Genomic DNA, 26021 nt, shown 5'->3' on the forward strand with positions numbered 1-26021 from the left:
GCAATGGGGTTCCTGAACTGCATTGGGGTGCTAGATGCTGTGTATATCCCTATTTTGTCACCAGATCACATTCCCACAGAGTACATCAACTGAAAAGGCTACTTTTCTATTGTATTGCAAGTGCTGGTGGATTACAGGGGATGCTTTACTGACATTAATGTGGAGTGGTCAAGGCTGGTGCATGATGCACACATCTTTAAGAACATAGGACTATTCAGAAAGCTGTAAGCAGGGACTTTTTTTTCCAGACCAGAGGATTACCATTGGAGATGTTGAAATACTTTATAAATACAGGGGAAAGAACTTTTGAAAGGGAAAGAACAGTCATTTTCATTTCACAAACACATACACCAACTGTGTCTCACAGGGCAGTGCATAGGCACCAACTTCCCCTCTTTCCCGTGGGTGCTCGACCCCCCACTCTGCTCCTGGCCCCAATCCCACTCCACCCCTTCCATGAGGCCTCACCCCTTCCTGCCCCCATCTCAACTCCTTCCCCAAATTCCTGTCCCAGCCCCACCTCTTCCCCGCCTCCTGCCCTGAGCACACCACATTCCCGCTCCTCCTCCCCCCCGGAGCATGCTAACACTGCCAAACAGCTGTTTGTCGGTGGCTGGGAGGGAGGGAGGTGGAGAAGCGGGGAAATGGTACGTTCGGGGAGGGGAGGAGGAGGTGGGACGGGGGGGAGAGGAGCTTGGCTGCTGGTGGGTGCACTAATTTTTGGAGCACCTATGGAGTTGACGCCTATGGGGTAGTGCATGTGCAGCTGTGAATATCTGTTCTCTCCCCCGGGATGAAATTGTAGGGCAGGGCAGTGGCCCCAGACACCATGTGGAATGGGGGGGCGGGGCATGTAGGGATGTCTCAGAATGCAGTTCTCTATAAACTGCAGAGGGAGGTGAGCACAGGTCTGTTGAACGTGAAGGTCAACAAGGGTCTCCAGCATGTCTGTTTGCTGCTTGAGAAGTGCTAGTATCTCCTGCTGCAGCTCTCTCTCCTTTCTCTGTACTTTTCTCCTCTCCTCTCGATCCCTGTGCATTCTGTCCACAAGGCAAGGCCGGCGCTTCCATTTAGGTGACCTAGGCAGTCGCCTAGGGCACTAGGATTTGGGGGGGCAGCATTTTGCCACCCTTGGCGGCAATTCGGCGGTGGGGGGTCCTTCCGTGCTCCGGGTCTTCTGCAGCAATTCTGCGGTGGGTCCTTCACTCGCTCCAGGACCCGCCGCTGAAGTGCCCCAAAGACCGGGAGTGCGGAAGGACCATCCCGCCACAGAATTGCCGCCGACCGGGAGCGCAGGAGGGCAGTAGGAGGCTTTGGTGGACCTCCCGCAGGCATGCCTGTGTAGGGTCCGCTAGTCCCGCGGCTCTGGTGGAGCATCCGCAGGCACGCCTGTGGCAGGTCCACCGGAGCCACAGGACCGGCAAGCGGCAGAGTGCCCCCCGCGGCGTGCCGCCAAGCTTGGGGCGGTGAAATGGCTAGGGCCGGCCCTGCACGTAGGGTGCCAAAAACCCTGGCTCCGCTCCTGCCACAAGGGTGATCCTCCAAGCCCTCTGCTTGGTATCTGAAGCACCAGAGGCTTGCACGATCTCTTGGAACATGTCATCCCATGTCCTCTTCCTTCTCCTCCCTATCTGGCTGAGCTGCTCTGCTTGTGTGGTTGGAGAACCCTCTCAAGGCCACATTTCCACTTGCAAAAGATACAATGCACAGAGGTACTTTTGTGAGTGTTTTCACAAGATCAGTAGAAACTTGGTATATACACTGAACTCACTCCCTCGATCCACACAAGTTACAAACACTACATACTCACTTCTCCTTGGGATTCATGCAGCATGGCTGCAGTCCCGGGGCAGGGTGGGGTGGGGTTGGAACGATAAAGCAGGGTAGCTCATAGGCATAAGCATATGCAGATAGGGCAACTGAACTGAATACTGGCACTGTTTTCCACAGGCAGTGGTGATTTTAGCTGACATCTCATTCTTGAATGGAGGCTGAAAGGGGACAGCTCCGGCACATGTCCAGCTGCAGACCAGGTCTATATGCTGCTAGCCTGTGTGCTGCAATGGTGCCTGCTTAATAATTGCTGAGTGACATGGGAAAGTGTCCTACCACAGCAGAAGAAATAAGTCAGCCCTCCCCAGAAATCTTCCACTGTGGATTGCAGACTACATCCAGGAGTTTCCTCGAGATCTCTATGGAGGAGTCACAAGACATATCAGTGCACATAACAGGGCCGCCCAGAGGATTCAGGGGACCTGGGGCAAAGCAATTTCAGGGGCCCCTTCAATAAAAAAAGTTGCAATATTGTAGAATACTATATTCTTGTGGGGGACCCTGCAGGACCCGGGGCAAATTGCCCCACTTGCCCCCCCCCCCCAGGCGGCCCTGGCACATAAACCAACTCTTCTGCAAGGCACCCTCTGCCTAACTGTGCAGAGGAATGAGAAGCGACTCTACCTCCATTGGTTATTTCATTACCTCTTCTAGCACGATTAAAAAAGAGTAAATGAACAGATGTGCCCCTTAAATATCAAAGCAAACTGCACACTTACCAGAAGTTCCTTCCCCTGCATCAGGCTCACCTTTGCTGGACTGTAGGGACAGACCAGGCTGCTCTGGCACCAAAAACAGGTCCTACCTTGCCGCACCACTGGATGCCCCCGTCACCCGTACCCATAGTCCTCCTCTTCCTCGTCCTCTGTTCACTTCAGGGGCCTGTGACTCCAGCTCCCCTAAAGTATCCATGTGGCTCTTGGTGGTGGTGGTAGGGTCTGTTCTGATGATGGCATGCAGCAATTTGTAAAAGCAGCACAAAATGGTCAGCCTCTTTTGCCTTCTGGTACACCTGCCATGGGTCCTTGGCTTTCACACAGCACTGCTGCAGATCCCTCTTGTAGCCCTCCCCTCCCTGTGCCCCAAGCAATCTGGTCATAGATATCGATGTTTCTATGTCTGAATTGGAGCTGTGCCTGCACAGTCTCCTCTTCCCACACCTCCAGGGGATCCACCATCTCCTGTGTACTCCACGTCTGCAGCATGGAGCTGGCCTGGTCAGCTGGGCAGTTACTAGGTGAACTCTCCATTCCAAGCAAGCAGGAAATGGAAATGCAAAAATCTGCAGGGCTTTAAAAGGGGAGGGGCTTGTATCTGTATCTGGGCAGCAGAGTTCAAAACAGTGACCAGAGTGGTCATGGTGGAGTATTGTGGGACACCTCCAGGAGGCCACTAAAGTCAACGTAAGTAACAGTGTCTACACTGACATTGTGTCAACTTAAGCACTATGCTTCTTGAGGAGGTGGAATTATTAAGTTGGCAAAGTGGGTGAATTACATCAGTGGGAGTGACATTTTAGTGTAGATCAGGGGTTCTCAAACTTGGGGTTGTGATCTGTCAGCCTCCACCCTCAAACCCCACTTCACCTCCAGCATTTATAATAGTATTAAATATAAAAAGTATTTTTAATTTATAACGAGGTGTGGGGGGGTCACACTCAAAGGCTTAGTGTGTGAAAGGGGTCACTAACACAAAGTTTGAGAACCCCTGGTGTAGATGCTAACAGAGTTAGGTCAACGTAAGTGGCCTTGTGGCAACTTAGCTCTGTAGAGTAGACCAGGACTAAATGTTGAGTTGGCAAGATTTGCTGACAGTTCATGATCAGGGGACTAGACTAAATGATTTTGAGGTTCCTTCCAGCCCTACATCTCTATGATTCTATCTTATTAGCACTTTCAGGCTTTTTTAAATAGCTACCATTCATTTAAAATAAGCCCTGATCTTAAATTCAGAAATCAAAAGGGTGATCGGTAGCCAGGACATAAGCTGAAGCAAATTTAACTGGTGAACAATACACCAATTGCCTTCCCTGAAAATACACCCAGTTCAGAAGCTGATCTGGCAAAAGCAACAACCACTGGGAACAAGACCTTGATTAGAAGGAAAAAGTCTGCCCAAACTGGCTAAAAGGGCTTTGCAGTTAATGCTGATGGGAACAGATACTAACCCCAGGAAGCAAATCTTTGGATCTTCAATGGACACAGTAAGCTTTGTGCTTTAATAGGTCTCATTAAAAGAGGAAAGGTTAGACTTTGTTCAGCTCCTGGCACGAAGTTGTTTTTCAGTGCCAGTATCGGGGTCTGCAGAGATCTGACAGTCCAAAATTCAGCCTATGCTTGATACTCGTTCATTATCCTTATGACTATGCCTGAATTTACTCCAGGCTCTGGCAGGCTATGTTCAGTCAAAATCCCCGAAGACCACACTTAAAATAAATCATGCCTGTCGTGGCATGATAAAGAATCTTAAGGAAAGGGGGCCTGCCCAGACATAGGTGTAATGAAGGATCAATTGCCAATTGTTGTCAAGCACCAAAACCACCAGGGCCAACGAGGCACTACTAGATATTAACTTATTGGTAGGGCCCTACCAAATTCACAGCTGGCCTCCCCCATGAAATCTGGTCTTATGTGTACTTTCACCCTATACTAGACAGATACCATAGGGAAGACCGGCATTTCTCAAATTGGGGGTCCTGATCCAAAAAGGGGGCTACAGGTGGCAGGGCTTGCAAGTTATTGTAGGGGGATTGTGGTATTGCCACCCTTACTTCTGTGCTGCCTTGAGCTTGGTGGCCAGAAAGTGGCAGCTGCTGGCCAGGTGCCCAGCCCCAAAGGCAGCGTCCTGCCAGCAGCAGCGCAGAAGTAAGGGTGGCAATACCATACCATATCACCCCTATTTCTGCGCTGCTGCCTTCAAAGCTGGATGGCTGGAGAGTGGCAGCTGCTGGCCAGGGTCCAGTTCTGCAGGCAGCAGTGCAGAAGTAAGGGTAGCAATACCATACCATGCTAGCCTTACTTCTGCGCTGCGGCTGATGGTGGCAGTGCCTTCAGAGCTGGACTCCCAGCCAGGAGCTGCCATTCTCCAGCTGCCCAACTCTAAATGCAGCACCACTGCCAGCAGCGCAGAAGTAAGGCAATACCATGACCCTCCCTCCACCCTCACAATAACCTTGCAATCACCCCACAACCTCTTTTTGGTTCAGGACCCCTATAGTTATAATACCACCAAATTTCAGATTTAAATACCTGAAATAATGAAATTTACAATTTTAAAAATCCTGACTGTGAAATTGACCAAAATGGCCCATGAATTTGGTAGGGCCCTACTTATTGGATCTTTTGACTCTGTACAAGAAAAAAGCTGGTGGGAAAGTGTATGAAAGATCCATGTGGGCAAGTCTTGGGAGAGCCACTTTTTCGCTGAATATTTCTAAGTCTGAACCACTGACTTCTAAGTGCCTAAAGGCTTGTCTACACTGCACACCATGGGGGCGTGATTTCTAAAGCACGCTAACATGTCTTGCACTAACTGGTCCACGTAGACCCTGCTGGTGCCCACTGAAAGTTCCTTAGGACACTTTAATATAGTGCTATGGAACTTTCAGTGTACACCAGCAGTCTACACAGACCAACCAGTGCGTGAAAGTGCTTTAGAAATCACACCTTGGTAGTGCACATAATCCCAAGGGGTACACAAGCTCTCAGTTACTTTTGAAAATGGGATTTAAGCACTTATGAAAATTTTACCCCAAGTGCCTGGAATTGAGACTTCCCACTCTAGCATGCTTTCCTTCAAAAAGTGAGATGATATATGGTTACCCACCAGCTGTGAGAAGCCTTTATACCTCTAGGAAGCAGGACTATCTAGACCTTTCAAATGTGATCGCATGTAACCAAGAGAAAACCAGGGGAGAGTTTACACATGAAATTTGGCTCATTGCACACAGTGTACATCATCCAAATAGGCTTACGAGCAGTTGAATCTCCAGACAATTGTTACTTTTCTTATAACCCAAAGCTTGTGTATTCCATCTTAGAATAAAAAGGTTCTTCTGATACTTGTGGCTATCTGGTTTCCTAGGAGAATTCTCTCTCTGATAGAAACAATGTGGTTTTAAAAAAAAAGAAAACTGTACCTCCACTTTTGACATTTCTATATGATAATTAAATCCACCTCTTGCTCTGACAGTGCTTTGACCGTGACATGATCATTGACAGGAAAACTTTACTTCCCTTCCTTCCAGTATCATAAACCACTATACTAACTTAAATACGGTCTGGGGTATGTAGACCATGCAAATAGTCCATGGATCTGTTTCAACAGATAAATCTTAGGAATTTATAATGAAGGACAAATTTGGATGTGTACGCCTTATGCATTCGCTTGGTCTTGCATTCGCTTAGACACCAGATGCTAGTGTCTCCATCTAGAAGTGTACATCTTTACAAACTACCTTTCTCTGAGGGGCTAGAGGTCCCACAACTGTCAATGCCTTCCCCTGCCTTTTTTTTTCTCCCGTTTTTTTTTTTTTTTTAAGGAAAGTAAAACTGAATATATTCTAAAGAAGTGTTGGAGACAAAAAGCCTGTGGCCATCATATTGTATAGCCAAGTTCATTTAGTTCACCTTGACTGGATTTTTTTCAAGTCCAGGACACGATAAAGAATGGCTTTTTTGATCAATTCAAACTGTAAATCTCCCTAGATTATCTTCAAAATTCAGCAATTTATAGTTTTCTGTGACTGGGGAGCAATCACCCCACAACCCCTTTTTGGTTGTTTCTGCTGTTGTGGCTACTGGTGCTTCAAGATATGAAAACTATGGTTTCTACCTTCTAAACTATGATCTGGGCATTGCTGCCGTGTTGGATTGTACTCTGCCTTCCATTCTGCCTCTGCGCCATGATGTGCCTCATATCCATTTTTTTTTAGGACTTGCTTCTATCAGACTAGAAAGTTATGATAATTAAAGACATTCAGTGTTCCTTCTAGCTTCCTTGAAGGCTGGAAGAATGTTTGTGTTAAGAAGATACTAAACTGATCTTGCTTTTGGGTTCTGGCCTTGGGCCCTTGCTCTAAGTACAATTCCTCTATAAGGCTGAAGTCACAGGCACCCTTTTGCTACTTCATATGATGAAAGGCACCCACATGAAAACTTAACAAATCTGCCACAAAGGCCACCGTAATGGAGAACAGATTATAACAGCTGATTTTGGGTTTAGTGTCCAAGATATCTATGTACATGGACCAACATTTTCAAACTTGTTTTTGTAAAGTTAGACACCCTAATTCCTCATTTACACACCTAAATAATGGCCTATTTTCAGAGACCTATGGGTGCACAATACCTTTAAAAATCAGGCCACTTGAGTGCCTAAATGTAAATTTAGGGCCTAACTTTAGGAAAACCAAGTATGAAATATTTGGATAATATCAAGATCTGTACAGAGGCTGCTGAAGCCTCAGCATCAAGGAAACCTTGATTGACTAGATAAAATGTCATGTTAAAGGGAATTACACGAAGACCTTCTTTCGGACATTCACACCATGCTGGCTGCACATCCTCCCTAAAGGAAAAAAGCTGTTTAATGACTAAAAATGTTTTAGAAGTATGAAGACAACTGAATTCAATTAGCAGACCTATCCTGGGGAAATCAGATTAGTTACCAAAAATTAAGCCATTTACACACTTGTAGGTCTACAAGGACTAATTTAAAAGAAAACAGGAACGATATTTAAAAGTCATTTTCAGTTCACAGTTAGGCATCTAAATCCCTATTTAGGCACATGAAAAGGTTATCTGGCTTTCAGAGGTTCAGAGCTCCCACTGATCATCTAATAATTCTTTTTGCACCAACTATACAATTTAATTCTAAGAGCAAGCAGTGATGTCAAAATCTTGAAAACAATACATCAAAGCATGCTCAGGAATTCCTCAGATCAATTGCTCAGTTAGAGAAAGAAAAGCTTCAAGCATATATTCCTTACACCGCACAACCTCTGAATGAAAGATGTGGCTGGCAGGCCTTTTAATATAAATCTTAGTCCAACCAGTTAAAAAAACATAAATCAATTTTCAAAGATCTGTCCACTAAAAATTAAAAGCTATCTATACTGACAGTTTTAACAGACCATAAAAATCAGATTTTCCAAGCACGTTTTGAAAACTTATTAGTTATCTTCAGTGAATTTTATATTGTCAGATAAAATGTGTCAGAAAGTGAATTTATTTTTCACAAGATCAAGCCAACTAAAGATCTACCTTATACACCTTCACAGTTATTAGCTTAATTTTTAAACATAACAGCAGAGAAGGAGTTTAAAATACTTCGATCAGAAATAAGAAACAGAATAAAGATAACTTTAGAACTTTATCTTAAAAAGAGTGTTTTCACGGACAAATTTTATTCTATTTACTGCATGAAGCTCAAATTGGGAGATGTGGATAACACTTTCTGGTGTATTCATAATGCAGTTATTGTTGTTATAATGATATCTGTGGTGAAAGACAGAAAAAGTAGCAAGCAGCAGCATTTGTATACTCCTTTTGCTTTGAGTTTAAAAAGCAAGCGAACCTTCAAGATAATTTCATCGTCTATTTATTAATGCATTTCAAGTTTCAAAAAAACCATACATATCTTTGCACAATACTTTATTTTTTGCAATTTTAGTAAAAATTTCCAAAGTGAACAAAAAAGATACTGTATAAAACACAGTGGACATTAAATTGACAGTAGTATTAGATCTCATTTGTTTTGATCTCTTTTGTTTTACCACATTTTGATTTGCAGTGGAGAGTTCAGTGCACATTTCTCTTTTCAGAAAACATTTAACTTAGACTCAAAATAAAATAGGGCAGCATGTATCTGCTGAAACCCCAACACAGGATAACGCTACGAGCGAAAAATTTACACGTTCCAAAGGTTATCACACTCAAGAAGTTACTAAGAACTCTTGCTGAATTAAAGTCACCATTTTAGAAATGCAAACCCACTTCCAGTCTTTGCACAGTCTGAAAACAAATGTATTTAAAATGATTTAAAAGCAACTACATACATTTCTAACTTATTAAGATTGTTTGGAATTATTTATAGTCCATGGGGTTTCATGTACAAAATTTGTCTCTAAACCATGTACAAAAAGCTGTATTTTGAAAAAAGTCACCACATACTGTACAAGTTTACAAGGAAGAGATCCCATTATATTCTGTAATATTTTTGGCCTTGCTGGCTTGCGTCACATTATGAGAATGATTGTGTAAACTTTATACTCTTAAAAAAAAACAAAACCAAAAAAGAAAGCCTGTCCAACCCTTAATAAGTTTTCTCCTAAGCAAAGCCAGAAAATTATAGCCATTTGCCTCTAATTAGCCTGCAGCTTTTGGAAAACAAGCAATAAATATGTCACAAGCTTAAACTTTTGTAATGCCCCTTTCATTTCTGCATAGCAGTAAGCATGTTAAGACATTAAATGCTTTTATTTTCTATTTTAAAAAAATGCCAATTATTTACATTCGTACTACAAACTTTGGAATGGGACATTGTGCTGTTTGAACTTCACTACTGTTATAAAATATTTAAGGGAAAATCAGTTGGCCTAACTACAATTTTAAGTCAGCTACAGTAGCTGGAATATTACTGTATTTTAGTGGTTATTCATTTACAGTATCATGCTGGAAAGTTATCTAAATATTTGATAAATTAAAAAATAGAAACTACAGCTTTTCATCCTTCCCATTTCTTCAGAATCATGAACGTAATTACCACATTACGAATATCTGAACAACCCAAATAAACCGGTTGCAGTCCTTAAAACAAGTTGTATAACAGGCATATTTCTCTGCTAAAGCATGGAAATACTTCATCCAACTCTTCATTATTTAATAGAATAATCAGACAAAAATTAAAAAAAAACTTATGTGAACTACAAGAAATCAGACATTTATATAAAATGTAATTTTGAAACATTCTGGCATATGCGAAGTTTGCACACTTGTTGCATGTATTCCAAAAAGAGGATTCAAACATGTGTGCTGTGTCTTAGCAGCTGTTTGATAAAAGATGAAGTGAGTACTTGAACCAACTCTGATCCTAATAAAGTTTGAATTGATTCAAAACTGCTGTGTAAAGCATTACAGAATCCTTGACCATTATACACCTCCATCCTCTGTTATCCTGAGTAAGTCAATTAAACAGTAATTTCTTCATTAATAGCGGAAAAGTTTTATAATACAAAGAAACATCCATATTGCAATTCTTTTGTTTACAATTGCACACAGAAGTACGGGTGTACATTAGAAATACATGTCTGCATATAACAATTTATATACATTGGCAGGTTATGTCTCCAATGTTGAGGTGGTCTAGCTTCCTACCCTTGATTGGCAGTTGAAAAATATATACATATATATTTTCAATTTGTGAATGAAAGTTTTACTAGAGCCAAGTTTGCCTGCAAGTGAAGAAAATGCAGCAATGAAGAGCAGAAAAGGGGGGAAAAAAACCCAATAATCTAAAGACTTGTGCCATTAGGTTAAAAATATCTGTAAGAAAATCACTTCTCTCTCTGGAAGGTCCAATAATTAAAAATTAAACTCCTCCACTTGTTTGAGGACATAACATCTTGCCTTTTTTTTCTTCTATTTTTGTTTGAGAGTTGGACTGGGGACAGTGACTTAATAGGTTTTCTTTGGAGTGAAGTTTTCCCATTGTAGGCACTAGGAAGAACCAAGGCAAAAATCTGTAGTTAACGTCTCATGTGTCCCATCTGATAACTCTCCCGGGGCCTTTGACGTGGTGGCGGTTGAGTTGTTTGTGGTGGTCTCCTCCTCTTTAAAGTGCCTGTTATAAACAGAGAAAAAAACATGAGTTGTTGGGGGAGGAGGGGGAATCAAAGAATGCATTTTTAAAAGAATGACTGCCAATAAATGAAGTACAATTCCAGGTAGGCAAATTAAATATGGAAAGGATATTTTCATGCTTTGTGAAAAGCACAATATTTAAAATTGCAATAAGAAAAGTTTCGACAACTACATGGTGTGAACATGTAATATATTGTAAATAAACTGCTACATACAATGATTTTCTGACAGAAATGTGGTGTAGGGAGAAGGAGTAAAAGGAAGTCTACGTTTGTAATTGCAACAGCTACTGCTATACTTTCTACATATTCCACATGTTTGTAGGCCATATTTGGACTAGAAGGAAGTGAGATGTAATTTTATCTCTGCCTACACAGTAGACCAGATTTGAGAAATAGTTCTATGGGTTATACTAGCACGAAAAAAGCAACACACGTAACCTTGTAGTTTCACAGTGCCAGACTATGAACTATAGAACTAGCATTACAGTTTCTCAACATTTGAAAAGGGCAAGGCATATAGTTGAGAATACAGGCTCTACCTTCTTACTTCTCTGTTGTCTTAATCACTTGGATGTACTTACCTGGGAGTGGTTTAGGAGGCGGCAACTTTGGATTACTGCTCGGAGTATGAACACTGCATATTTTAATGAATCCAGCCATTAACATGATCAGAGCAATTCCCATAAGCAATACTGCCCACCAATGAGCCTAAAAAACATTACAAAACAAGGTTTAAAAAAAAAAAGACAGTACATTGTTAAATTTATTTGGCTGAATTCTGTAAGGTTTCCCATACAATGAAATATACTAACAAGTTACATAAAATAAATCAGTGGCATTAGTGAATGTATCTAATAATCCATTTAATCATGGTTAGGCATTTATTGCATCTCATCTGGGTGAACACAGACACTAAACTCCCTCAAATTGATAATAGCTTTTTTGAGCTCTAGCACTGTTGTTTCACTTAATGATTAATTCTATTGCTATTTTATTATAGTAAAACTTATAGAAGTCTCAAATCTTCCAGTGCCAGCTATTTATAAAAGCCAGCACCTCCCATGGATTTGGCAGACATATTCCAAAGCAGTGAGTAAATCAATTCACACACTGCAAGAAAAAGTCAAAAGAAAAAGGACAAAGGATTAAGTTGCTGTATTGCAGCTTGGGGCAATTAAGCAACTAGGTAAGAATCTGCTATTTTTTCAGAGCTCTTAGCTGACAAAATTGGCCTTTGCTTTGCATGTAGAAAGTAATGAAATCTAGCCATAAAGTAAAATGCAGTTACAACTAATGTTCTGTCATTTTTTCATAACAGAAGACTGCAGAAATTGACTCTTAAATGCTGTTGCAATGAAAGTAAATATACCCTAGGGAGAATACACAAAAATATAGTCCATGGAAGGAAAGGGAAGAAGGTTTAAAACAAGTTCTCCCTCCACTTCCAAAATTATGTTTCCATGGACTATATTTTTCATTTATTACTAACAATAATAATTTTCATTTAGTAGTTCTTATATCACATATGAATGAGGCTGACAGATTTATTACATTCCATATCTTTACATATTACTTCTCTATTTGCTGCATACATTTAAAATCTGTATGCTTATTTCCATACAAATTCATGAGATTACTTATCTAATTTGTATATGCTAATAGTAAATGTAATATTTTATCAAACACTTCTCAGTGCAATATATTTTGACTCATGCTTTTGATTTGGTGTAAAATAGAACATTTTTAGTTCAAATAAAAGTTAAGCCACAGCAAATAGACTTAAATTCCTGTTTAAGCATCTAATTCCCTAGAAGTGGGGTGTCAGTTTCATATTTCATCATCCATACAAACTTAACATCTTAGCTGGCTGGTTAAAGCAAACTACTTACCTGTGACTGGAGTTCGCTTGACGGTAGCATCCTCTAAAGAGCCAACTCTTTGGCCCAGGTCCTTGATGAACACTAGCAAGCTTAGTAGATAAAGTTCAAAACCCTTATGAGGCAGTTAAAATTAACCATTAATGCAGTTAGGAAATAGTTATGTATTGGGTACTAGACTGTTTGAAAGACAAGATATGGCTCCCCCTCGCCCCCACCAAAACACTGCTATAAACCTGCACTATAGAGATATCTATGTGAAAAGGAGGGGCACAACAAATAGGGGGCCCAGGCCCACCTCCTACTTGGCTGGCTCTGAGCAGAGACTCCAGCAACTGCTGCCTCACCTTCCAGCCACGCCCAAGACAGCAGTACATGTAGGCCCTACCAAATTCATAGCCATGAAAAATGCATCACTTTAACTCTATACTATACAGATTTCATTGGGGAGACCAGCATTTCTCCAGACCCAAAAGTGGTTTGTGGGGGGGGAGGGGTTAGGTGGTTATTTTGGGGGAGTCACAGTATTGCCACACTTACTTCTGCACTGCCTTCACAGCCGGGTGGCTAGAGCATGGTGGCTGTTGGCCAGGCCAGCTCTGAAGGCAGTGCAGAAGCAAGGGTGGCAATACCATACCAGACAATCCTACTTCTGCACTGCTGCTGGCAGTGGCTCTGCCTTCAGAGCTGGGCTCCTGGCCAGCAGCTGCCGTTCTCCAGCCACTCATCTCTGAAGGCAGTGCTGCCACCAGCAACAGCGCAGAAATATAGGTAGCAGTACCGCAACCCCCCTGCAATAACCTTACGATGCCCCCCACAAAAAAACCACTTCTTTTTGGGTCAGGACCCCCACAATTACAACACTCTGAAATTGTGAAATTTATTATTTTTAAAAGCCTATCACAGTGAAACTGACCAAAATGGACCATGAATTTGGTAGGGCTTTAAGTATGGGGCAACCCTGCAGCCTGGGACCCACTGACCATACAGGAGTAACAGGCTGGAGTGCCACATCCCTGCCCCATGAGGAAGCCCCTGTCAGAATCCTTGTGCTGTGGCTTGGCAGGGAAGGCCCCAGTACTTCAACAAATTCCTCTCTCTTGGTGGGGCAGTAGGGGGGGTTGCAGCCCTGATACTAGGGCTTTCCACAGGGAGCTGGGGGCCTGCAGACTGCATAGTAACTCCCCCTGCGCTCTCTGGCCTGTGCCCTGTCCTGGCACCGGGGACCATGGGCATCCCAGCACTTCCTTCCCTGGTTGTAGCCCCACAAAACTGCCTGCAGCTGAGTCTGCCCTGTCAGCTGTATGTGAAGCTGAGCCATGCCTGTGGGGTACACTGCGGATTCTTTGCCCCAGGACAGGCACCCTACTGGAGAAGAATCTTCTCCATGGACTCCCTCCTTAAGAAAATTCTGTGCCCCTAGAGTAGAGTGACATTAGCAAATTCCTTTTCCTCTCAAAAAGGATATTTAGAGTTTACAGAGAACTGATTGTATATATACACTAGAACAAATTTATTACGATAGTTTCTTAAAAAGGGAAGCATTATATACCTATACTGTATTAGGTATTCATCAAGCAATGAAAACTGCATTAATAAATGACAGCATATTTATCAGCACTTCAATAACCACTAAATTATGGTCAAGTGAGCAAATCAGAGTGAATTTCAGTAAGATTTGCATGCTCAATTCTTTTAGAGTGCTTTGGAAAAATCAGCTTTAATTTTTAATGTATCAATTGTTGGTCTGAAAGAGCTGACCAAAAAAATGCTGAGGACTGCTCAGTGGATGTATTCATATTATAAATCCCTAGATAGGGGTGGGCAAACTTTTTGGGCCAAGGGCCACATCTGGGTGGAGAAATTGTATGCAGGGCTGGGGCAGGGGCTTGAGGTGTGGGAGGGAGTGCGGTGTGCAGGAAGGGGCTCAGGGCAAGGGATTGGTGCAGAGAGGTGCGGGGTATATGAGGGGGCTGAGGGCAGGCGGTTGGGGTGTAGGAGGGGTGCAAAATGCAGGGGTGCGGACTGCGGGGGGGCTCAGGGATGCAGGGTGCAGCAGGGGGCTTGGGTGCAGGAGGGGTGCATGGTGCAGGCAGGGGACTTAGGGCAGGGAGTTGGGGGGCGGGGTGCAGGAGGGGTTCGGGCTCCGAGGTGGCACGGAAGTGCTGCAGCCCCTGGGGGAAGAGGACTCCCCATGCACTGCCCTAGCCACACCTCCAGGTACCTCCCCCGAAGCTCCCATTGGTCGTGGTTCCCCATTCCCAGGCAAAGGGAGCTGTGGGGGGCAGTGCCTGGAGGCAAGGGCCCGGGGGCCACAGGGAATCCCGCAGCAATTCCACAGGCCAGATCCAAAGCCCTGAGGGGCCAGATTGGGCTCATGGGCCATAGTTTGCCCACCCCTGCCATAGATGCTAGGATTACAAGGGACACACAACAGCACATCTAATTTCCTACACTTAACGCAAGTTATGCTGTACCTAGACAGTTTCATTTTTTAAAATTTCCACAATGACCTATCTTGCCAGGCTGTTCTATTGTCAAATTGCTCTTACTGTTGAGGAAACACTTCCCTTCTAAACTTAACGTTTCTGGCCAGCCTTGCAGGTGTCATTCTCCCTGCTTATTTTGGAGCAGAACTATCAACTTCTCCTTAAATTATTTAAGCTATGCACGATCCTCAAATTTTTCTTTATACATCATATTTTTCTTCAGTTGCTCTTTGTATTCAGTGTTATTGTGACCATATACAATTAGGTCTATAAAAGGAAACCAAATAAAAAATAAGTTTCAATAAAACCAAAACCAAAACTGACTAGTAAATGTACACAAAAATACAATGGAAATAGAAACAGATCAATGATATTACAAAGTTAATCGAGGCACAGGCTTCAGCTGGTACAGACGACTTGCCCACCTTCCCCATAGGTAAGGCCACCAGGAGCACAATGAACCTGTGTTCAAGTCCCTTCATTGGCAAGAGAAGCTGACCCGGAGCCAGTTTAAATCTTTGGCCCTGATCTTCAAAATATTTAATTGATTAAGTCCTAGCTACAACAGAGACTGAATTTTAACCTCTGAACCACAGAAGCAGCTGTGCTCTTCTGGGACAATGCAGACCATAAAGTCCAGGATGAAAAGCAGGATTGCTAGTAACAAGGCATTTTCAATCTAAGGCGGGTGGCTACAGAACAAGCTTCCAGAGCAAACTGAGCATATCCTGACTCTGTCTTTAGGAAACACTGCAAATTCTACCCCTTCAGAGAAGGCTTTCCATTACAAGAACACTAACATTAATACCCCCTTCTATTAATAAAAACCCAACCAAAATCAAAAGTTATCCCAAAACCAATTTAAAATTAATAAAATATAAAAAATAAACAGAGATTTTACTCTGAAGAGAGAGAAGTGCCAGAGACTCAAAGTCTACTAAGGATTTTGATATTGCTATCAGTTTTATGTAGAAGGCATTCAGATACCTCAGTGACGGGTGGCAGTATAAAACCCTAAAACAGACAATCGACTTTGACTCTTAAATATACTCTATAAGAACACTGTGGAAGTGTATAGGCTAACATTCAGACACCTATTTAAGCACACCAAAGGACAATGTTGGTATAGTGAAAATGAGCAGCTAATATTTGGCCTCAGAGTGGAGATGAATCCACTTAGCATCATATGCATCTAATAAAGGGCTTGACAAAAATATACTGTTGAACAGACATTTTAAAACTGTGCTGACAGTATAGAGTTATGATAATGTATAGTTCATTTATGACGTTCTGGCAAGATATTTTTGAAATGAATGGATGGTAATGACAAATATGTTGGTTAAGATTTACAGTGAAAAACCTGGTATCATAGACACATGTAATGAATGAACTATACAGACAAACTATAGATGTACCTAACACAAAGGTGAACACAGAAGTCCAACATGGAAAGCCACTGATGTTTCCTTGCAGCTCTATCTGCTGGATACTTCAGTGGAAAAGTATAATCCCTTTAGGATAAGGGATCAAAAGATACGCAAAAAGCTATGCCCTGATGTTCTGAGGAACTGAGCACCTACATAGGAGGATAAAAGTTTTAAGAGCTGGGAAAAAATGTCAGATTTTTAAAAAATTAAGGTGACCACTAGTAAAATGAAGAGATATTAGCATTGTTAGAAGCAATATTGTACTACACATACCATAAGCCACTTGCTTCAATTTGTCTCCAAAGGATATTGAACTTTACCTGCTAAGCTTGCTAGTTGGATTATGAGTGTGAAGAAGCAGACCAAAGAGTAAGGATTGAGAATGTACTTTAAGGGTATGTCTACACTGCAGTAAAACACCCGTAGCTGGCGTGTGTCAGCTGACGCGGGTTCACGGGGCTTGTGCTGTGGGACTATAAAATTGCAGTGTAGACAATCAGGCTCTGGGACCCTTGGCAACTCAGCCTGTGCCCAAATGTCTACACTGCAATTTTATATCCCAGCAGCCTGAGCACAGTGTCATAGGTCAGCTGTGAGTGTTTTACTGCAGTGCAGACATACCTTAAGAGACCACTGAAATACTGCATATACAGTCATGTTTATCATTAGTCGCAAACACTGAATATATTCCATCCATTTTACAGGACTCCTTTATGCTCAGATTTACAAACCATTAAGATACTTACCACAATCCATTCTGCAATATTTTCATACAGCTCTGGATTAAAAATTGCTTTCTTTAGTCTGGCTAGAGGACCATCAGCATCGACTAACCGACATCTCATGAATACATCACAATAGCCTTTAAAATCATTGCAGGGGGATCCAGGTTGAAGGGTAATGGTTTTGAGACTGAAATACTGCTCCCACTGACTAGATCCCGTACTTGCACAAGTCATTGGTTCCACTGAAAAAAGTGAATATAATTGAAGACTGGATTTTATATCAAGACAAATTTATAACAAAATACCTTGCACATGCATGAATGTGTAAAAGAATATCCAATCCACTACTAAAAATATATCACCCCCCTATTAAAAACTTATCAGGAAGTGGTAAGGTCTTTCATGAAGGTACTATTAACTTGAAAAACAAAACATATTTATGACGGACTGTATATACTCGTTCATAAGCTGAATTTTTTTTAGTAGAAAGGAAGCAGAGAGGGGGTCGGCTTATGAATGGGTATAGAGAGGGAGAGGTGGGACACAGCCCCTCTCCCAACCAAGGGAACAAGGAGAGGCAGGACAACCTGCAGAGCCAGAAGGGAAGAGGCGGGGCCAGAGTCTCTCTGCTTCTGGCCACACCGCTCTGCCCCAGCCTCCAAAGAAGCTGTAGCTCCGGCCCGCTGGAGCAGGCTGCGGCTGCGCCATCCGGCCCAGCCCACCGGAGCAGGCTGTGGTCAGGCCCGCTGGAGCAGTTCTAGCCAGGCCAGAGACATCCTCCCCTGGCCCTCCCCAGATAAGGTGGGAAGGGATGGGATGGGGAGAGCGTGGGGGTCCCAGGCTAGGGGTGGGGTCACGTGAGGGGTGGTCACAGGGATTACTCCCCTAACCCCCAGCTTCTCCCCCCCAAAAAATTTCCCCACCCATTGCTGTCCTGGCCCATCAAGGTAAGCAGCTGGTGCTCTGGTACACTTTGTTTACTTAGGTTTACCTCCATGCCTGCGGACGCTCGAGGTAAGTAAACCATCTCAGCCCACCAGCAGCTTATCCTGATGGCCTGGAAGCCAAAGTTTGCTGACCCCTGAATTATAGGGTCAGCTTATGAATGGGTCATAAAAATTTTCCTTTTTTATTTAACCATCATGGGGCGGGGTCGGCTTATAAACAAACCAGCTTATGATTGAGTGCATACGGAATCAATGGCCTATCAAATGGCCATTTTACTATTAAGGTTCACCGAGTATCTTTATGGGAGAAGCACACTGTTTATAATAGTACAGAAGTAATAAACACTGAATAATACTTCATATATTTCTAAAAAAATGTGTTTTGGAACAGCAAGAACAAAGACTTTTTCCACATGCTGTAATTCTTACTCACTCAAACTTGGTGAATATTTTGAAACCACAAAGGTGACTTTAAATAAAATTAAGTCAAGTAAAAACCTTGAAAGATTTATTATTGTATGTGTTTACAAGTGTGCAAATCTTACTTTTTTTCATGCAGCAGACATGGCACAACTCTTTATCATCCTTGCCATCTGAACTAGCACATGTACATTCCTCCAAGCCATACTTCTCACAGATAGAACCAGCACATTGCTATTGGAGACAAAAGGAGGAAGAATAATTCAAAATCAGGTTCTTTGGTACGCCTTATTCCCATAAATGGGGGAGGCATGCAACAAATACATAGCACAGGAATATGTACAAACATAATTTTAAATCAAGACCACAGAACTGGAATAGCCATTTGTGAAAATAAAAATAGCTCAAGAGTATGAAAGATATGGCATTTCAATGTCTTCTTTCCCTTAGGGGAAAAGATCAGTAGCAGGAAAGTCTCTAATACTTTATGTAATTCAATGTTTGGATGATCTAAAAATCCAATTCTGAAGCAAGCAAATGAGCAGTGATCAAATTATGGGAAAAAAGAAGGGGGGGGCCCTAGTACTTTGAAGATGTTCCATTCTTTGGCTAGATTGCTCTGCATGGTCCCCTACAGTATTAGCAGTTTTAAAGCACTCTCTGATCATACTGGAAATAAAATGTCAAAAAATTCATTAATACACAGTTAGGGTTGCTCTTTGATAGCTAGTGCCCTTCCAGAATGCCAAGTTCAACAAAACAAACTTCTGAAAACCAGGAAATACAGTTACGGTAAATGCCCATGCAACCTTAAAACTCTGCCCTCTTTGAGCAATGCCCCATATTGCCCATAACACATTACTTGCACTTTGTCTTGTTGCTCTAATGGGTAAACACTACCTGCATTGCCCTATGCTGAGCCTACTCCTCTGACAGAATACCACAACTGTGAAATTTAACCACTTCATACCCTCTTACAACCTGTTTGCACTTGCACATAGGACACCACATAAAAGTATACCTATTGCCATTTAATTGCCCGGTGTTGTTTTTTTAAACAGAAAGAAATATGTTTGCTGGTAGGAGTTAGTGGTCAGTTGTTCTTACTTAGGTTCGCAGTTGAAATGCTATTGTGGCTACATAATAAGCAGCAAGTAGGCCTAGTATTTATATAGTGCTTTTTATCAGCAGATCTCCAATAACTTTACGTCATTATCTCCATGTTACAAATAGGAAACCGAGGCACAGAGAAGTGAAGTGGCTTGCCTGGCAGGACAGTGGCTGAGACAGTAGTAGTTCCAGACCAATGTCTGTTCACAGTTATGGGATTCCTCAGTGTTCCTCCTGTCTCTTGGATATTTTGTTATAACAAAATGTGGATAATGGCCGTAGTTTAAAATGTATGAAATGTGTTTATGTCCCAAAACCCTGACAGTGTTGTTATAACAACAGTGTTGTTATATGGTTGATAACAGTAACTTTAAGTGGGAAAGAGAAGACTGGTTTGTGTCTCATTTTCCAACCCCATCCCACAACATCTAGCCACCCCACCAAGGCCTCCAACTCCCCTACCACTTCCCAGCCTATTAAGCCTTAAGTTGGCATGGTAGAAGCAATTAACATTTAAGAAGTTGCTTCTTGTTATCTTTTTCCCTATGCTGCTGCACACATATAACAGGCAGCAGCTTACTGGAGGATTGCACGCCATCTGGGTTATGTAGTTTGAGCTGCATCATTGAGCTGGGACCTTCATTCCCACTACCCACCTTTAGGCTTCCCAAACCATGTTGCAGGTCCACCCAGGCCTCCCCTCTTTAAAACTGGGCCCCAGACTCACTAACATTGGTCAATGTGCCCTCCCTCCCCACCAACAAACAGGGACCATGTGTATCTTAAGTATTCATTTTCTGGATTTTAGAGGTTTTAATTTATGTTATCTTCATCTCCCCCGAATCCCAGCTCACTGGGAGGGGCAGGGAGAAGCACACACACACACACACACACATGAAGAGAAGCATGATTCCCCAGATCACAGAAAACACAGTGAACAGGGAGAAGGGTGAGGCTCCTGGGGACTGCAGCACACAAATTAAAGGAGAGAATTCAGGGCTGACAGCCCCCGTGCCCAAAACCTTCAACTTCCTCATTTACTCTCATTTTGCAACCCCTGCTTTCTTCTCCACTGCCACTCACCAATCCTTAACCCATCCTGTTACCTGAGCCCCCAGCCTCTCTTCCCTCCCTTACTGCCCATTTCCATTTATCCCCCTGCCCATAATATTCTCATCCTTCGCTGCATACCCAACCCCCTCTTCCCCAATTATCACCTACTCTTGCACTCCTAGTCACCCTTCTTCCTCCCCTCCCAGTGAACCTTTGCATGTGTAATTTATTTACTCTCTAAATACTTTCAGCATCTTCTGAATTTTCTGCTCTATTCATGTTATATTTATTCAGAATAAATAAATTCAGATTTTCCCCAAATATTTACAGTTCATTCTCATATTCTCTCCCATGATGGGTTTCTAACTTCAAGCTGCAGGTTCAGAGAGGTGTTAAGTCTGAAAGAGAATATACTGGAGAGGAATAAAGCCTGACACAATGACTCTGAAACCTGTGAACCTCTCTATTCATGTCAGTGGGTGTTCCTTTTCTCCTCCCCAGTGCTGCACAGTTTCAAGTGGCTCACCCACTCTTAGCAGTGTGTTCTCGGTATATGCGCCAAGCATGCCTGCTCTAAGCTCCCTATCCAGAAGGGAAAGGGCTTCCCTGATCTTGGCTCACACGGAGGAGGCACAGAGCAGGGCTCAGACACACAGAGGAGGAAGTGACCCCACCAGATCACATGAGAAGGTTAGGGAGTGGGGCTCAGACATCCCCAGAAAGGCTAGCATCCCCAGAACCTGGCTCACATGAGAGGGAGTAGGGAAAGACCCACAGGGGACCCTTAGATCCTGGTACACAAAAGGGTACCCTGTGGGCTCAGACTCTCCCAGAAAAGCAAGCCCCCACCCCCAAACTGGGAAGATGCTAGGGGATGGGGGGGGGGGGGTGAGACCACCACAGAGGGGCAGAGGTCTGCCAGATCCTGGCACACATGCAATGGGGAAAGGCATAGGGCTCAGTCACCTTTGAGGGGCCAGAGACTCGCAGATCTCAGCTAACATAACGGGGCAAAAAGACTGGCTCAACTGTTCAGATCAAGGCATACGAAATAAGGGGAGAATGTAGTGCTAAGAGGCACTCTGCCCCCCAGTTCTTCCTCATGTTCCTTTCACAGTGTCCCTCCCCTGAACCCTCCAACACCTCCCCCCTGCCCTACTACTCATTCGCATTTATTTCCCTCCCCTCAATGCAGCTCCAAACCTTTTGCACCTACTCTCCTCACAGTTCTTCCCTTGCCCCAGCAAGCATTCACATCTCTCTCTATATATAATATTTTTATACATATATTGGTTACAGTCACCCAAAATAAAAACAAAACCTTTTCAGAGACAGATTTTTGCAATACACCTCCCAAACTTTCCCAGACTTCTGCACAAAAGTGGGATTTGAACTGATATTGGCTGGGTCATGCTCAAAGCAGAGGCACCAGAATGCTGGGGGTCAAGGCCCTCTCACTTTTAGGCAGATTCCATCACCCTGGCTCAAAGGACTGTTCTGTAACCCCTCTGAGATGCCCAGTTAGTATGAAACTTTGAAGGCCAACAGTTCTGTTAATTCTTCTGTTCTCAGAGTACTCTATTAGGAACATTTAGAAGAGGAAGTAGGCCTTAACCTAAATTTGGGGATGTTCCCTGCTGGTGCTGGGCAGTTGTGTGTGCACGCACGCACGCACACACACAAAATGGGGAATTTCACGATTTTCCCTGTCTTACTAGATGTGGTGGGCACATTTCTAGGCTGGCATGAAACAGACATTCCCTATGGGCAATGGATTGTTGTGCGGACTACTAGCAGGATTCCAATATGCTAATACTCCCCCTTGCTCTGGCTGGCTTGCTGTATACATTCCTTGCAAGTGGGCAGTCAGCAAATGCTCCTTTGCTCTGGCTGGCTTGCCATGAATACACCCTGGCCAGGCAGAACATTTTGTGGGGAACTGCTGGGAGAAGTATGGGGGTCAAAACACTCCACTCCCGCAGCACCATGGAATAGAAGAGAAATAGGGTAGCTCAAAGCATGAGGGGCCTGGCCCCCAGTAATTCAAACACTGCAAAAGAGTATATTACCAAAAGCAGTGTTTAAAAGAGTCACTGTTTCATAATAAGGTAACTATGGGGAAGATTTTTCTTCCCACTACTTTTTATTCTTTTTAAAATCACACTGGGTTTTCTGAAAAATAAGCAATACTTTTATATTATCCTCAATAAGTGATAAAGCTATACTGCTTCAAAAATTGTGCTCTGTGATGTACTGTTAGCCCAACAGTTCTGAACATTAAACTCACCCCTTTAATGCAAACTTGTGTGTGTCTGTTGCAATCTGTGAAGTTTGGCTTGGGATCAGATGCTGGACAGAGAGCAGTGAAACCATTACACATTCCTTCTCTTGCGCAGTCAGAATCATTCCGACACTTATCAGTCTTGAGTTTGAATCTACATTGTGCAGTACAGCAGGGGCCTTGACTGGGGCTACAAAGGAAAAAACAGAAAATATGTATTCAGAAAAATGCAAATTTTTTTCTAGTGTTTCTAATGTACCCTGAATAGCAATATTGTTCAAGTCTTCTAAATTTAACATTTATTGATTAACGGAGATAGAATAAAGCAGAACTTGCTAAGAAATATGTACATTTAACTGGAATACCACTTAAAACTACAACTGTGTGCAAAAATACTGTCAGTTTTGTTATTTCCAATTTGTGCCAACAAAATTTAAACTGAAAAATTTTTTTTTTGAGGGTAACAAACGTTTGGCATTCTGCATCCAGCAGTCTTCTTGGTCTCAACTTTAATGATTAAATTATGAAAATCAACACCATTTACATTGCTTACACTAGAAAAATTAATTTTGCATGCATGTTTACGTCTGAACACCTTCATAAAAGTCAAGTATCCGGGGGTAGCTGTGTTAATCTGTATCCACAAAAACAAGAAGTCTGGTGGCACATTAAGACTAACAGATTTATTTGAGTATAAGCTTTTGTGGGTAAAAACCCTCACTTCTTCAGATGCAACTTCATAAAAAGTTCATAAAAGTGAAATTTTAGGTTCAGATAACATTGCTGAAGTTAAACTCACTACCCGGAGGAAATTTAAAATTAAAGATGAAGTCCTTCTTTCACACTGAGGAGTGAACCTCAAAACAGTAAAGAATCTGACATATCATACCCTTCAGCACTAACACAACGCAATAGTTTTAACAATTTACTAGACAAAAGGGTTGAACATCTGCCAAAATAGCCTCATCTAAAATTATGCTTATGAGCCTGGATACTTTAAGATGAATTGTACAGCTTTCATAAAAGTTTAAACAGGTAATCTAAAAACAGTAATTTACCAATGTTACAGAACATTACTGAAACAATGAACTTATATAATTTCAGTTTACTTTTAGCATTTTCCCTCATTTTTGACAACTAATCTAGGCTACGCAATTTCATTTTTTGGTTCTCTCTTCAGGGACACATTCACATCCTCCAAATAAAATATTCTTTGAGATTTTAAATGGGTAAAAGTTGCACATTTTTATTTGTACTGGGTTTTATATGCGTATTGTCAAGTAGTTTAGGCCTTTTTATTTGATTTGTGTGTGTGTATATATAAAATATTGAAAAGGATGTGTGTATATTATATATATAAAGCAAAGTTTATATATTCACTAGAAGTATCTACACTCTTTTCAATATTTCTGGTCACTTTCATATTGTGCCATATCTGTTGCATTGCCTAGAAAAAAGGCAACACAGATAAGTTTCATATGTAAAACCCAAGTGCCAGAAAAATCTATTTGATATCAAATTGTATCCTTGAGTTACCTTTCTTCTAGGAAATGTATCACATATGGCACTCTATGAAAATGACCAAATTCCGAATAAATGTGGTATTTATTTAGTCATCCACAATAGGCAGGTAGATGTCTTATAGTGCACTTTAACAAAGCAAAAATGTCTTCTTTGAAATACCAGTCTCTACCTGAAAGTTCTCTCATAAATATGGACTTTTCAATATATCTTCCCATTTGTAATTATTTGCAGCAAGTGGTCTAAGGAAGTCTACTGCCGTAAACAGGGTTTGCTTGGGCTCATTACTGTCACACTGCTATCTTAGGCATGCAAGTTGTATTGATGAACACGATACTATAGCCATTTTTGCTGTCATGTAGGCTTCATGAGTTGAATCATCTTCTAGTGCCAATTCTTGATTTTTTTGATCAATGCCACTTCAACAGAAGTTCAACACTGGTGTCTGGCAAGCCATTTAAGTTTAATGTATTCATAGACACTCTGGCAGCAAGTGAGGATGAAAAAAGATATCACATGCAATGGGGTTAGAGAACAAAGCAGCCTTGCATAGCTGTGAGCCAAGAAAAGCTCATGCTGCTCTTAAATTAGGTCTTGTCTACAGGAACATTTATTGCATTGCAAACAGGGGTATAAATCTACCCTGCAGTAAGTGTCTGTGTGGACCTTGCTCCCTCATGCTAAAAACTCCAAAATGCACTTCAATCTACCCCATTTTGAAACTGGGAAGATAAAAGTGTCTGGCAGCAGAGTTCACCCAGTTAATATGCAGCAGGCTAGTGTAGAACAGATTTACACCCCAGCTTGCCAGACACAATCCCTTAGAAAGCCTTCCAGATTTGTCAAGATTCTGATCTGCTTGCATTCTTTATTCTCTCCCCAACAACAACAGTCAGAAAGGGGAAAAGGGGTAGTGATCCAACTGATTCTCCTGCCCTCCCCCCTGCAAATCTCTGATATTACTTAACATTAAGAAAAACAGACCGAGGAAATAACAAGGGATTAATTACAGTTTATACAGCCTCTCTTATCTCAAGACCACCAGAGAATTTTGACCAGGGTACATATACGTAATGAAATCATCTAATGACAATACAGTCACCTAAAGAATGGCCTCAGTCCAGGTACTAGCGGGCAGATGTTCATAGCATACAATTCTTAACATTTGACAAAAACTAAACATTCCATGGCAGTTTTAGTAAAGGAGTCAATAATTGAATTAATAGTAAGACTAAATTTATCAACGGAATTTGTCCTAACCATACCTCGTTTAATCCACGTTAACAAAGCTGCATGGAAAAGTATGTCCTGACACTGCACATTTGCACCTTCCACTAGCTAAAGAGAGACCTTCAGTCTTAAGAGCTGTCAACCTGACCCTTTCCAGAAGCACAAGATATACTGAGTGTCCCTGTTCAATTTTTCTGCAAAACATCCAAGATAGATCAGATAAGCAAGTAAAGGGACTTATAAAA

The 26021-nt window shown here is 42.2% G+C and overlaps 1 protein-coding gene across 2 annotated transcripts in view; it reads right to left on the reverse strand.

Annotated features, from left to right (window-relative positions):
- Window positions 1-8417: 8417 nt before the first annotated feature.
- Window positions 8418-26021, reverse strand: part of ADAM10 (ADAM metallopeptidase domain 10) — a 111074-nt gene continuing 93470 nt past the window's right edge. For both annotated transcript variants that reach the window (XM_030579024.1, XM_030579023.1), the window contains 5 exons: window positions 23032-23215; window positions 18707-18815; window positions 17236-17456; window positions 11278-11404; window positions 8418-10674 (listed from right to left, as the gene is read on the reverse strand). In XM_030579024.1, coding sequence (XP_030434884.1) covers window positions 10580-10674; window positions 11278-11404; window positions 17236-17456; window positions 18707-18815; window positions 23032-23215 — 736 coding nt within the window. In that variant the 3' untranslated portion in view covers window positions 8418-10579. The remainder of the gene's footprint in view (window positions 10675-11277; window positions 11405-17235; window positions 17457-18706; window positions 18816-23031; window positions 23216-26021) is intronic.

Source organism: Gopherus evgoodei, chromosome 10 (genome assembly GCF_007399415.2).
Source record: "Gopherus evgoodei ecotype Sinaloan lineage chromosome 10, rGopEvg1_v1.p, whole genome shotgun sequence".
Lineage (NCBI taxonomy): Eukaryota > Metazoa > Chordata > Testudines > Testudinidae > Gopherus > Gopherus evgoodei.